Below are 13,221 nucleotides of genomic sequence, written 5' to 3'. Positions count from 1 at the left end.
GCCTGAGCCACGTTACAAGAGGCCCGTCTCCTGAGTTCTTTACCCCCTGGGGTTGCGGTTCAAGTGGGCAGGTCTGGGATGCTCTGGGGCTGCAGGTTATCAGGAGCCAGGTTCTTCCTGGGTTTGGACTTGGTGGGCCCCTGAGCAGTGGAAACGGGCAGGGCACCCCATCCTCCTCCTGAAACCCCCTCTCCTTTCTTCTCAGTGAAGTGTATCCGGAGCACCCCGGAGTACTTTGCTGAGAGGCTCTTCAAGGCCATGAAGGTGCGTGATGGGTTTGACGTGAACGAGGTTCGGGGAGGGGTCTCTGCCCACCCCGCCACGACTCTTGGGACTCGTGGGCAAGTCCCTGTGGTCCACTGGCCCGAGGGAGCCTTCGGGGATTGGCCACAGGTCAGAGTGAGAGCAGTGTGTCCCAGGTGAGCTCCAGAGCTTGAGATGCTACCTGGTCACACACCTTCCCACCCAGAACCTGCCCTGACCTCCGACTGAGCAGAGGGCACGGTGACAGCCTGCACCCAATCCACCCAGCCAGATGGGTTGGAAGCCCCCACTTTAAACAAATCAATCAGAATGTTTATATGGAGACCCAGGTAAGTAGAAAGCACGTTTGCATTGTCCGCTGAGTCACGATGCTCACTCACGACCCAGCGGCTTCACTCTGGGCGTCTGACAACACTGCTTCCCAGTATTTTACACCCAGGACACAGAACCGATGACATGCCCATAGCTCGCAGGGAAATGAACGCAGGCGTGTGTTGCCAGAGCCAGAGGCCCCAGGCCCCCTGCGTGGCCATCCCACAGGGGTGGGCAGCCTACTCCGTGTCTCCCGGTGCCAGGGTGGGGCCCTGGAGAGGTGTGGCCTGTGTGCCTACGTTCGTACGGTCATCTCAGTATTGTCCGTGTCAGGAAAAAACTGGGGACGACCCAGTCTCCATCACGAGTAGCAGGAAAAATAAATTCACCGTGGCACAGTTACAGAGATCCCAAATGTGCAAACCTAAACCATAGATTGCTCAGAGCTACAGAGTTAGGTAAACTTACGAGGGTTGGAACGATGGAGATCAAAGCAGGAGGGACACACGGAGGGAATGGCCAGGTTCTGCTTCCTTTGCTCTTGATCGTAACGTTTTGTTAGGAAAAGTGTATTTCCAACTAAGCTGGGGGCCGTCAGCGCTCTGGCCTCCTCTCAACTCCGTCCCCGAAACCCACCTGTCTTCCAGGGCCTGGGGACCCGGGACAACACGCTGATCCGCATCATGGTCTCCCGCAGTGAGCTGGACATGCTGGACATTCGGGAGATATTCCGGACCAAGTACGAGAAGTCGCTTTACAGCATGATCAAGGTGAGCGGGGCGATGGGCACGAGGTCGGGGGTGGGGGGGGGGGGGGGTGCTTCCTGCCGAGACAGGGCTGGGAGCGGCTGTCCCATGGCACGGTCAGGGGAGCTGAGGTCTGGCGGTGCTTGTGAGACACGAAGTCCGAGAGGCGCCTCTTTAGAGGAGGCAGGGCTGGGTCCTGAAGGGCACGCAGGCTGAATCCGGGAGGCCTCCATCCCAGGGCGGCGAGAGTTCGGTCTCCGGGAAGAAGGGGGGACACTGAAGAGTTAATTTGGGACCCCTTGGCCTTGGGCCAGTTCTGACTCTGGGGTGTCCAGCTCATGAGACTTGCTCAAGAGACTGATGTAGAGTTGGATTTTTTTCTCCTCTTTGGGGTGAATGGGATGAAGCTTTCTGAGTTCAGGCTGTGCTCCCCAAAGTGTATTTCTAAAGCAGAATTTTACAGGCATGACGTGCAGAAGGGCTCCATGGGAAAACGTTTGGAAAAAACTAGAATAAGCAAAGATAAGCCAGTTTCTTTATCTCAGAATTTCTCACAGCTTTTAATATAGTAAGTCCATTATGAAGCTCCAAGAGGGAATATGCCACATCTATTAAATGTATATTAGTTGCTTGTTTTTTGCCTTTCCCAACGTTTTTGTGCCTGGAGGCCTGTTCTCACTTTGGGAGGGCCGGTCTGGGGATTATCTGGTGGCAAAGCAGATTATCTTAATTTCACATTCTATGAAATCATATCGGTGGCTTGGAATTACCCGTTGGAGGTATTTATACCACAGAAATTGGCAAATGCTCCAAATCAGGGCTCTTTTGCTTTTTCCCCCAGAGAGCAGTTGTTAAATACTTGCCGGCACACCGCTGTTTGGTGTCTCGGCCACTTCCAGACAGGAGGAAAGTCAGGGCTACAGTGAATAGATGTTTAGCCTCCCCTCTTTGGGGCTCTCCAGAACCGTCTCTCCTTGTCTGAGGATCCCAGGGCTGGGTGAGAGGTAACCTTCTCTCTTCCCTCCCCCGCAGAATGACACCTCTGGCGAATACAAGAAGGCCCTGCTGAAGCTGTGTGGGGGAGATGATGAGTAAGTGGGTTCTTGGCCCCGGGGCAGTGGCCTTGGGGGGCAGCTGTCCTGTCCCTCGCTCTAGTGGATGGAGTGGATGAGCTTGGGGATTCCCCGAGCCGGGAGCACCGCGCGGGTGCAAGTCCGAGTGTCTGTGTGTGAATGTGAACGTGGTCTTGCACATGGCGATGTCTGCTCCTGTGAACTTGGAACGTCAGTCTGGGGGTGTGGACCAGGAACCAGAAGATGGGGGCCCAGGCCTACTTCATAGCTGCTCCTCAGTTTCGTCATCCGTAAATGGCCAAAATACAGATGCCTGCTCTCCCTGCTCACGTATTCAGCATATTTCACAAAGTGCCTTCGTGGGAAGCACCTGATGAGGTCCGCAGCCTAGGAAGGCATACAGACCAGGGCATATATATGGGACAGTCCTGTGGCGGGGAGGTATGAACCTATGGACGCACATAGAGGTGCATAACCCAGGCTGGGAGAGGCTCCTGAAGACAATGAGGCTGAGGCCCGGGGTGGGGGTGGGGGTGAAGTCAGCATCTGCAGGAGAGGGTTTGGGATGGAGGAACGGCCCTGAGATGAGAGGGTACGGCCTGGTTGGTTAATTTGTTTTAATCCTCACCCGAGGATATTTTCCCCAATGATTTCTAGAGGTTGAAAGGAAGGGAGGAAGGGGAAGAGAGAGAGAGAGAGAGAGAGAGAGAGAGAGAGAGAGAGAGAGAGAGAGAGAGAGAAACATCAACATGAGAGAGACACATCAGTTTGTTGCCTCCCACATGGGCCCCCACCTGGGCAGGGAACCTGCAGCCGAGATACATGCCCTTGACTGGGAATCAAACCCATGACCCTTCGGTCCACAGGCCAACACTCTAACTACTGAGCCAAATCAGCCAGGGCCAGCCTGGTTCATTTTATAACTGAGGTCGCACTTGTGTCGAGTGCGGGGAACAAAGGTGAGGCCATGAGGGAGCAGGGCTGGGGGCCTCTTCCTGGGACATGAGCCTCTCCCCGGGTGGTGGGCCAATGAAGAGGTGAAGTGGGAGCGTGACTTGACCAGTGTGCTGGGAAGGGAACTGTGGGTACTGAGAATTCCCTTCCCTCCTTCCATCTCTGAGTGCCTGGCTTGAAGGGTCCAGTTCAGTAAGGGCTACAGGAACCTTTGTTCCCTTGGTAAGTGCCGTAGGGGGTGGTTCAGTTCAGCAGATGTTTGCTGAGCACCTGGCATGCCAGGTGCGTTGCAGGAGGAGCTGTAGAGGTGATGTGGCTATAAGCTGGTCGTGGCCTTTTCTGAGAGGGGAGACTTGAATAGGAATCGCTCAAATTACAAGGAAGAGAGGGGGAGTTGAAGGACTGGAGAAGTGCTGTCCTGCTGGGCACCCAGGGCAGGAAGGCTGTTGGGCAGAGCCAGCATTTCAGGAGGTTTCAAGAGAGGATGGAAGGCTCTCAGAGACGGAAGGAGGGAGGGCTCTGGTGAATGGATGAGGCATAGGCTGGGAGAAGGTAGATGGATTTACTGTGTGAGTGTGTGTGTGTGTGTGTGTGTGTGTGTGTGTGTGTGTGTGGTGTGCCTACGATGACATTCCCTCCTGTCCTCCCCCACCCCCTCCATTCCAGTGCTGCTGGCCAATTCTTCCCGGAGGCAGCGCAGGTGGCCTATCAGATGTGGGAGCTTAGTGCAGTGGGCCGAGTAGAGGTCAGACCCTCCCCACTTCCTGCTTCCACTCTCCTGCTCGCACCTTCCTGCTGTTCTGGTTAGCACCCAGCTGCCCCCTGCTGGCCAGCGCAGGGTCCTCGCATCTGAAGCTTCCTTTTCTCCTTGGAGTGATGAACTGGTGTGGGCACTCTGGTGTGGGCATCTGCTTCCTGCACTGACGTCTAACACGCTGGGAAGGGTTCTGGCCCACTAACTGCTAACCTGGCTGGTTCCGTGGAGGGGCCTGTCCCATCCTGGGTCCAACCGTTGGGCTGAGGAGGCATGAAAGCTGAGAACAGAGGGCCACCCAGGGGTGCACCGGAGGATTCAAGGTTGTCCTGAGCATCCTCAGACCCAGACCCCACAAAGGACGGGGATGAGAGTGTTCACAGAAGTGCTTGGAGCAAACCACTTCAGGAGTGGGAGCACGGGGTCCACACAGAAATATCTGGAACCTTGGATGCTCACTTGCTGTGCCACCTTAGGCAGGCCCCCACTTCTCCCTGAGCCTCTGTCCCCACCTTTAAAATGAGGGTGTTGGACGTGGCGGTCTCGGTGCCCTGGAAGGGCTCTTGAGCTCTGATGTTCTAGAACAGCGTTTCCCAAATTATAAGGCAAGAGCAGTCATTGCATGTCACCTGAAGTTATACGGGAAATGAACGTGGCCTGGGACAGGGGGGCCTCCACAGCGTGAAATAACACGGAGCCTCACGTGGCGAGAGAGCGCCTCCTCTTCATTTCCCCGCTCTTTCTGACCACGTCACAGAGAGGGTCTTGGTCGGTGCCACATCTCTGCCACACCTGCTGGCTTTCCTTTTCCACCAGGAGAGAGAGCCGAGCGAGCCAGCTCCAAGCTCCCAGTCTTTGCTTTTGGCAAGAACAGCACCTGCTTAACTGTGGTGATAGGTATTTGACGGTGTGGTTTTTTGTTTGTGTTACATTTACTTTCATGGGTTTATGGAACATGATACCAACTTCCTACTTGTGATAGTGATATAAATTATGTTATTCATTCATCAATTTAACAAGTGTTTTTTTAGTGCTTACTCTGTCTGGCACTGTTGAGGATACGTCAAAGAACAAACTGGACAGAAAGCCTTGCCCTTGAGCAGTATTTAGATGTATTTCAAAATGAATGCTTTAAGGGAAACAGAAAAGAGATTGAATTCAGTAAAAATAGTAAGAAATAGCATAGGGTGTATACAAATATAGAGAACAACGTGAAGGTCATTCAGGGGTGACTAAAATTTGGGAAACACTGTTCTAGTATTCCAGAGCATTCCTGTTGTCTTTTCGGGAGGGAGGGGTGGCTCTTTAAGAGGCAGGAGGGCCTTGGGGACAGGACGAGACTGAGGGACTGGGGCGGCCCCAGTGGAGCCAGGACAGAGCTGACTGGGCAAGAGCCTGGACACTTTGCTTGCCCGGCCCTTGCCGTAGGTCTGTCTCTCTCCCTCTCTCAGCTCTCGGGCAAGGGTCTGTCTGCTGTGCCCTCGCGCCTGCCTCTTCCCCCCAAGCTGCTTGGTTTGGGGCTCGTGGGGACAGCCTTTCCTCCCTCGCATGCTCCTCTCTCGGCCTGGCCCCCCGGGGGGCCTCCAGGCACCTGCTCAGTCTATTTCTGCTTCTTGCAGCTGAATGGAACCGTGCGTCCCGCCAACGACTTCAACCCTGACGCAGATGCCAAAGCGCTAAGGAAAGCCATGAAGGGACTCGGTAAGGGGCCGTGAAGGGACCGGTGGCCTCTGGAGTTTGGCAGGGGGCCAGGCAGGAGCAAGAGCAGAGGCTCAGCCCTGGGTCGCTGAGTCTTCACCCTCCTGAGGAGGCTCCTGGCTCCCTGAGTGGAGGGGGCATGGCCGGGAGGGGTTGGTGAGGGACTTGGCACAGTCCCTTCCCAGAGAACAAGGAGCCCCTCGGGAGCAATGTCCTGGTGCAGGTGAAAGATCCAAAGGCCTGGGTTCTTGTCCTGGCTTTGCCACCGGCTCACTGTGTGACTTTGGGCAAATCCCTCAAGCCTCCCAAGTCTCAGTTTCCCCATGTGCCAAATAAGGGGTGTGGACCCTGAAACCAGAGTCCCCAGGCTCAGATGGGAGCGCCCCCTGATGGCCACCCCTTCCAGGCCTCCATTTGTCCAGTGGGAGAACTACCCTGTGGGTGGATGGATGGCCCGTCCTCAGAAAGGCCACTGGGGACAGCATCTAGGGCGGGGCTTCCATTGCCCTTTCCCCGCTTCTGCCCACGGGCACCTCCCTGGGACCTGGGGTGAAGTCCCCTGCTCTCGGGGCCTCATTTTCCTTTGTCTCTTGGGAAGGACGGTATCTGCTGAGTGTATTTAGGACTCGAAGATAACAGTGTAAAGATGTAGAGATGGAGCTCTGAGACTGACAGGGCCCATCAGTGGGGGGCGTGGGGGGGAGCTGGGCCACAGGCCTGCCTCTGAGCCACGGGGCTTTCTGACTCAGGAACCGACGAGGACACCATCATTGACATCATCACACACCGCAGCAACGCCCAGCGGCAGCAGCTGCGGCAGACCTTCAAGTCTCACTTCGGCCGGGTAAGGGGCTCAGCCTGGGACCTGGGCTTCCGCTGGCCTGTCGCAGCCAGCTCTGCACCGTGGGGCACCTGGGTCTTCATGGCAGGGGGACCCCATGTGGTCACGCGTTCTGAGAGCATCTGGGTATGGGCTGGGTATGGGCTGCCTACAGACACATCTGCATCCCCCCGGCTCCTGTGGTCAGCAACACTCGTGTGAATGGCTTGGAGTTGCTAGAGGCTCGCCTCCGGGCGAGACTGAGGGTATATGTTGTTTTCGTGCAGTGTCTCTGGCGTCCCACAGTCCCCTCTGCACAGAGAGGCTTCAAGGCTGAGTGTCACTCATCATTGTGCCTTAGTGGCACCTACGTGGGGCTGGCGCGTTTGCCCCGGGATTGAAGTGGCACTGTCCCCTTTCCTTCCCTGTCTGCTGCCCCCAAGGAGAGCAGGTCTCCCTCCGGGTTGTATTTTCCCCACCCTCTTTTGAGTTCCTCTAAACAGTAAACCCAGCATCAGCCAAAAACAGACACAGGCTCCCATGAGCCCTTGCACCCACGGGGAGCCCCTATTTTCTCCATATATCCTCCCTGACCCGGGTCACATGTGGGCAAGTGCTGCTGTTGGCGTGACCTCAGCTCTGCCTTTTGCAGGACTTGATGGCTGACCTGAAGTCAGAGCTTTCTGGAGACCTGGCCAGGCTGATTCTGGGGCTGATGTTGCCACCGGACCATTATGATGCCAAGCAGTTAAAGAAGGCCATGGAGGTACAGTGTGGGCAGCAAGTGGATGGGGTCCAGTCTGTGCAGAGGCTGGAGGGACACAGGGGCTCCTCAAAGCCTAGATGGGTTGGCTGTAACTCCTTGGTAGAGCCCCTCCCACACCCAGTTCAAGCTGGCGTGAACACAGAGGGGATGTTGGCGCCTATAACTGAAAATTACAGGACTTGGTCTGGTTTTGGACATAGCTGAATCCCGGGACAAAAACAATGTTAAAAGGATGGACTCTTGTCTCTCCCCAACCCTGATTCACCCCTCTTCTGCGGCTCCTGACTGTCCGCCAGCCTTTCTCCCCATGGCGGTATGATGGCTTGTGCTTATCCTAGCAGTGGGTACCTCCAGTGGAAAGAGTTCCTTCCTCCCAGGAATTCTGCCTAAGTCTCAGCTGTTACTGTGGTTGATTCAAGTGGTGCCGTGTGCCCAGTCACCAGAGGGGTCAGCGGGAGCTCCTGGAGGGGTCAGCGGGAGCTCCTGGAGGGGTGAGAGGGAGCTCCTGGAGCAGCTAGAGGAAGCAGGATGGACCTGGAAGGAACAGCAGCAGCCGTTGGAGTCTATTCTAGTCTGGCCCTGCCACATACGTACTGTGTGCTGTTGGGCCACAGCCTGTGTGCTTTCAGGTGTGAAAGGGAAACAGCCATCCCTGCCCTCTAAACGTGGGACAGGGTCAAGTGCGGTCACGGCTATGAAGGGCACTGCTAACTCTGAAGACCTGGCCCTGCGAATAGCAAGAAAGGGCATTCGGTCCCAGCCCAGCTGTTGCAGAGGCTGCTTTGCTTCCCAAGGCTCCAGTTGGGCCAGGAGCTGATAGCGTTTAATAAGAGCATAGAGTAGAACCTAACTTGGGCCGAGTGTTTTAGCTTAGTGACTTGTCCCATCAACCCACAAGGCAAGGCTTTTATTTTTTTTGTCCCCATTCTACAGATGAGAAAACTGAGGCTCAGAGGTTAGGTTGCTTGGTCAAAGTCACAGCGCTATGAAGTAGTGGAGCTGGGATTCGGATCAAATCTGTCTGGCTCTAGAGCCTGACTTGACAACTGCATGAAATTGTCGCCAGAAAGGGACAGGGACCAAGGCGGGTCTGCCCTGCACGGTCTGGAATGTGGGGGTTCTTGACTTCACGCAGGAAAAGATTTCACAACACAGGTTCTAGGTGGTTTAGAGAGTACATTTATTAAAGCTGGGGACAGTGAAACAAAGGAAGCTTAAGGTAGAAGAGGCATGGTCACAGCAGCAGGAGTGAGCCTAGGCTGGGCTGCGTGGACTCAGGAAAGGAAGTTGCAGAGGCAAAATAAGTGAGCCATGCTGGGCTGCATGGACTCAGGAAACAAGTTCCAGAGGTAAAAGGAGAATCCTTAGAGACAGCTTCAGAGGGTTAGCCTAGGACAAGCTGCCGCTGCTCCCCTGGTTGCAAGTCTCCTGGGATCCTTATTGTTTAGGAGAAGGAAAGCAAAAGTATACACCCAAGGAAAGGGGAGGCGTGGGTGTGCTCAAGGGAGAGAGCGCACACGGGGTCTCGAGGGTTCGTGTCTCTTTTCTAAAGATGGGAGTTTTAGGGGAGGTCTCAGGGCAGGGTCTCAACAGCATATTCAGTAGCTTCCCAGGTGTGTCCTTCAACATGCTGATGCATCGAAGTCAGCCATAGAGGAGTTTGGGATAATTCTCTAGTCAGCTTCCCTGGTCCACTTCCCTGCTTTACTTTTATCTTGGGTTTGTCTGGCTCTAATTGGGCTTTTTTGTTACTTATTCCCCTGATTTCATCTGTTCTGGAGATTGGCTGGCAGTGATGGCATCAGCTGGGTCTCTGTTATCTGTCTCCCTGACCAGGGTGATTTAAGCTACTCACTCCCTGGTTGGGGAAGAGAGGTGTAAACCATCTGCTCCCAAGTGTCCTTGGTTAGGGAAGATAAAGGTCTTGTGATTTATTAGCTCAGCTTGTGCAACTATTTTTGTCTCAGTTTCCCTCATTCCACTTGCCAGGAGTTTTCCTAATTTCTTACTATCCTGCCTCAAAATCACTAGGGCTTTGGCCTCTGAATGATTTAGAGAACAAACATTCCCTGGCAAAGCAAGTTGAGATTATTGTCCTTTTAAAACTTCTAGACAAAAAAGTGAGTGACTTTAAAAACAAAACAAAAAACCTACACAGAATTAAGAGAAGGATGAGGCTAGACCTGGGTGTCTGGACACTCTGAGGATAGGCTGTCCTCACCAATGCAGCTTTTAATAAAGAGGCTGTTAAAGACCTCAGGCAGCCTCAGTCTGCTTCAGGGCGGAGAACTCAGGGACCAGTTGACCACTGGGCAGTAACCTCCCAGGACAGAGAACACAACTTCCCTGTTTGTTTGTAATCCTCACCCTAGGATATGTTTTTTTATTGATTTGAGAGAGAGAGAGACAGAGAAGCATTGATATGAGAGAGAAACATCAATCAGTTGCCTCCCGTACTCGCCCAGACCAGGGATTGAACCTGCAACCTAGGCATGTGCCTGACTGGGAATCGAACCCGAAGCCATTAGGTGTATGAGATGACACTCCAACCAACTGAGCCACCCAGCCAGGAGACTTCCCTGTTTTTATAGTCATAGGCCCAGCAGCCTGCACAGTGAATGGCATATGGCCGGTGTTTAACAGATATTAGTATCTACCAATCGATTAGTCCATCAGTCTTGTCCCCCTCCCTCAAAGTGGGAACCTTTGAGTAGCGGGTTTCCCAGCTGCCTCAGTCCAGAAGACCTAACGTATCACTCATCACATCCAAATATGAACAAATAGAGCATATTTTTTTCCTTCAAGCACTAAACCTTCTTTCTTCTGACAAATTCATATGTGTTCACTATGAAAACTTGAGAAAATATACACAGAGCAAATGAGAAGAAAATAGAAATCACCTGTGACCCCTCATCTACCCAGAGACCAGTCACGGATCCCGAGATGTGTGTCCTCTGTTCCTTTTATATACTCATGTGTAAATATTTATATTCCGACATGTACATGTGGTATATGCATTTTATGTACAAGTTCCCATATATCATATATTCTTTTCATTTTAAATTTTGAGCCGAAGCAATTTTTGCCCATCCAGTGTGGCTCAGTGGTTGACCGTCAATCCAGGAACCAAGGGGTCACCAGTTTGATTCCTGGTCAGAACACATGCCCGTGTTGTGGGCTCAATCCCAAGTAGGGGGCATGCAGGAGGCAGCCAATTGATGTTTCTGTCTCTCTATCTCTCTCCCTTCCTCCCTCTCTAAAAAGCAATAAAAGCATTTAAAAAGAAAAGCAGCAATTTTTGTGGGAGGTTCCAGAAATCTTGACAAGCTGGCATGTTCGCCCCTGATTGGGCCAAGGTCTGTGGTCTGGGGGCTGCGTCTGGGTGTGGGGAGAAAATCCAGGAGGGCTTGGTGGCCTGAGCGTTCACCTCCTGGGCGGTTTCTCGGAGCATGCCCGCCTCTGCACGCAGGTCAGGGCTGTGGTTCCGATGCTCTTCACCTTGACATTCTAGGGAGCCGGCACAGATGAAAAGACTCTCATCGAAATCCTAGCTACTCGGACCAATGCTGAAATCCAGGCCATCAATGCGGCCTACAAGGAAGGTGAGTCCGTGGGAAGGAGGCCTGGGGCCCAGCACTACTGGGAGGCGGGTGGGCGAACAGCTAGATCCCCCAGCTTCCCACCTCGTCCACAGCTCTGCTGTCTCCCGTTTCTCAGGCCAGGAGGCTTTGATAAGTGCCTTGGGTGATACCAGCCCTGTGTCTGGGGAAAGGGTGCTCCAGATAGAGGTTCAGCCAGACAGAGTCCTGGGGGCAGAAGAGAGTGTCTGGGAGTGAGGGGAGAGAGCATCCCGCCGCTGGGAGAGGAAGGGCAGCTCGGAGGTTGGCCTGGCAGCCCCACGGGGCCCTGCGTTCAGAAGGCCCGCGCTTGATTGCGTGCCACACCATTGCCATCTTGAAATTCTTATTAATTTTTTCACCAGTGACCCTATATTATTCTGAAGAATCTTCAATACCATCAAGAGCGTTTAAACTTTTTCTCTTGAAAGCAGCTTTAAGATGGTAGAATTTGTGAGGTCAGAGCTGTGTTTGTGGGGCCAGCAGCTGTCATGCAGGAGGGAAGGTAGAAGAGAGAATGAAGTCAGGGAGGCTGTTTCATGGGAGAGGCGAGACCTCACCCGGGACAGGAGCAGAGGGCGGTGAAGGACCAGTGGGCATATCAGTGTCAAGATCAGCAGATGGCTGAATACTCCCAAGAACCAACTACAAACTCCTCATCCCCACCCCACCCCCACCAAGTCTGGGCCTCTAGGTCCCCCCGCCAGTCCTCTTGGCCAGCAGCTGCCCACACCCCCTTTCTCTGTCTCAGACTATCACAAGTCCCTGGAGGATGCTCTGAGCTCAGACACATCCGGCCACTTCAGAAGGATCCTCATCTCTCTGGCTACGGTGGGTGATTCATGGCCCCAGGCCTGCTAGACCCTCTGGGGCCCTGGGAGGAGGGGAGAGGAGCCCAATCCTGAGGAAGAGAGGGTGTCTTCCCTTCTTGCCAACTCAGTCCCACTGCTGAGCCAGTTACTTCCTCGTGTAAAGCTTTATCCACTGTTCACTTTTCAAAGCCGGTTTGGTGCCACCTTCTCCCCAGGCAGCCCTCCCGGGATGGCCCTCAGCCTGGCTTTCTGGGCACTCAGCTGACAAGAGGAAGCCATGTGGGTGACCTTTCCCTGTGTTGTTACCCAGGAGCTGCCACCACCATCTCTTAAATTCTCACAGCCCAGGTTCCAGGCCCTGATGCAAGTTCACTGTGTCTGAGTCGGGCCTTGGGCCAAGTGCCTTCCGGACGTTCACATGTAATGCTCACGAAGCCAACCCCATGAAGGCCGGATGATTGTCCCCATGTTCCAGCTGAGGAAAAGGGTTCAGAGTGGCTGAGCAAGGTCCTGTGGCTGCTGAGGGACAGAGAGGGTGGATGTTTGGGGACTGACCTTTCGCACTGGTCCTGCTACAGGGGAACCGTGAGGAAGGAGGAGAAGACCGGGAGAAGGCCCGGGAAGATGCCAAGGTGAGACCCCAGCTGCTTCAGCTGACATCAGTCCGTGCCAGGCCCTAGCTCTGTGGGAGTGGGGAAGGCTCCTGGCAAAGGCATGGGTGGTTTTATGGGAGACACTTGGACTTTGGGCCCCTTGCACCTTTCCATCCTTAGAAGTGAGATTTTTAGGGCTCTCAGAGCTGTCAGTGATGTTTGGGAATGTGGTGCTGGTCTTACTGATATTTCTTGTGTGAAGAGTTAGGCTTAGAGTCCAAGATCTTGACAGCTGGAAGGGACTTACAGATCATCCAGGTCAAACTCCTCGTATTACAGAGGGAAAACAGGCCCAGAGAGGGCGAGTGACTCCTGAAAGTCACACCGCAAATCAGTAGCCCAGGTGAAGTTAACCCAGAGGGAGCAGGTCTGGGAGTTTGCTGGGACGGGGGCCTGAGCGCTACAGCTCCTAGTTTATTGTTTACGGAATGAGACCAAGGTTGAAGGTCATATCCTGGGAGAACCTAGAAAGTGAGTTTATCAAGGGCTGGGATCTTTGTTTTGCTCACTGATGTACTGAAATGGCACGTGATCAGAACGCAATATATACTTGTTGTTGAATGAAGAAGGGGGCAGGGGGTTCTCTCGGGTCTCGTGGCTTCTCTGCTTCTGCCTTGCTCCTAAGGCTTGGGGAGCTTGAAGTCTGGAGGTGGCTTCTCACAGAGGCTGGACAATCCCAAATCCTTTGTCCCTAAGTGTCCCTATGGCTGGGCAGTCCCTGCTGAGGCCATCCACACTATCCCCACTCACCT

General features: G+C 53.9%; 1 protein-coding gene across 3 annotated transcripts in view; it reads left to right on the top strand.

The window, feature by feature from the left end:
• Positions 1-13,221, top strand: part of ANXA6 (annexin A6) — a 49,493-nt gene that overhangs the window by 25,013 nt on the left and 11,259 nt on the right. For all 3 annotated transcript variants that reach the window (XM_054718054.1, XM_054718056.1, XM_054718053.1), the window contains exons 11-20: positions 206-264; positions 1,224-1,346; positions 2,355-2,413; positions 4,016-4,094; positions 5,723-5,804; positions 6,551-6,645; positions 7,274-7,387; positions 10,899-10,989; positions 11,756-11,835; positions 12,395-12,448. In XM_054718054.1, coding sequence (XP_054574029.1) covers positions 206-264; positions 1,224-1,346; positions 2,355-2,413; positions 4,016-4,094; positions 5,723-5,804; positions 6,551-6,645; positions 7,274-7,387; positions 10,899-10,989; positions 11,756-11,835; positions 12,395-12,448 — 836 coding nt within the window. The remainder of the gene's footprint in view (positions 1-205; positions 265-1,223; positions 1,347-2,354; positions 2,414-4,015; positions 4,095-5,722; positions 5,805-6,550; positions 6,646-7,273; positions 7,388-10,898; positions 10,990-11,755; positions 11,836-12,394; positions 12,449-13,221) is intronic.

This window comes from Eptesicus fuscus, chromosome 6, assembly GCF_027574615.1.
Source record: "Eptesicus fuscus isolate TK198812 chromosome 6, DD_ASM_mEF_20220401, whole genome shotgun sequence".
Classification (NCBI taxonomy): Eukaryota; Metazoa; Chordata; class Mammalia; order Chiroptera; family Vespertilionidae; genus Eptesicus; species Eptesicus fuscus.
This window is presented reverse-complemented; position numbering and strand designations above follow the sequence as displayed.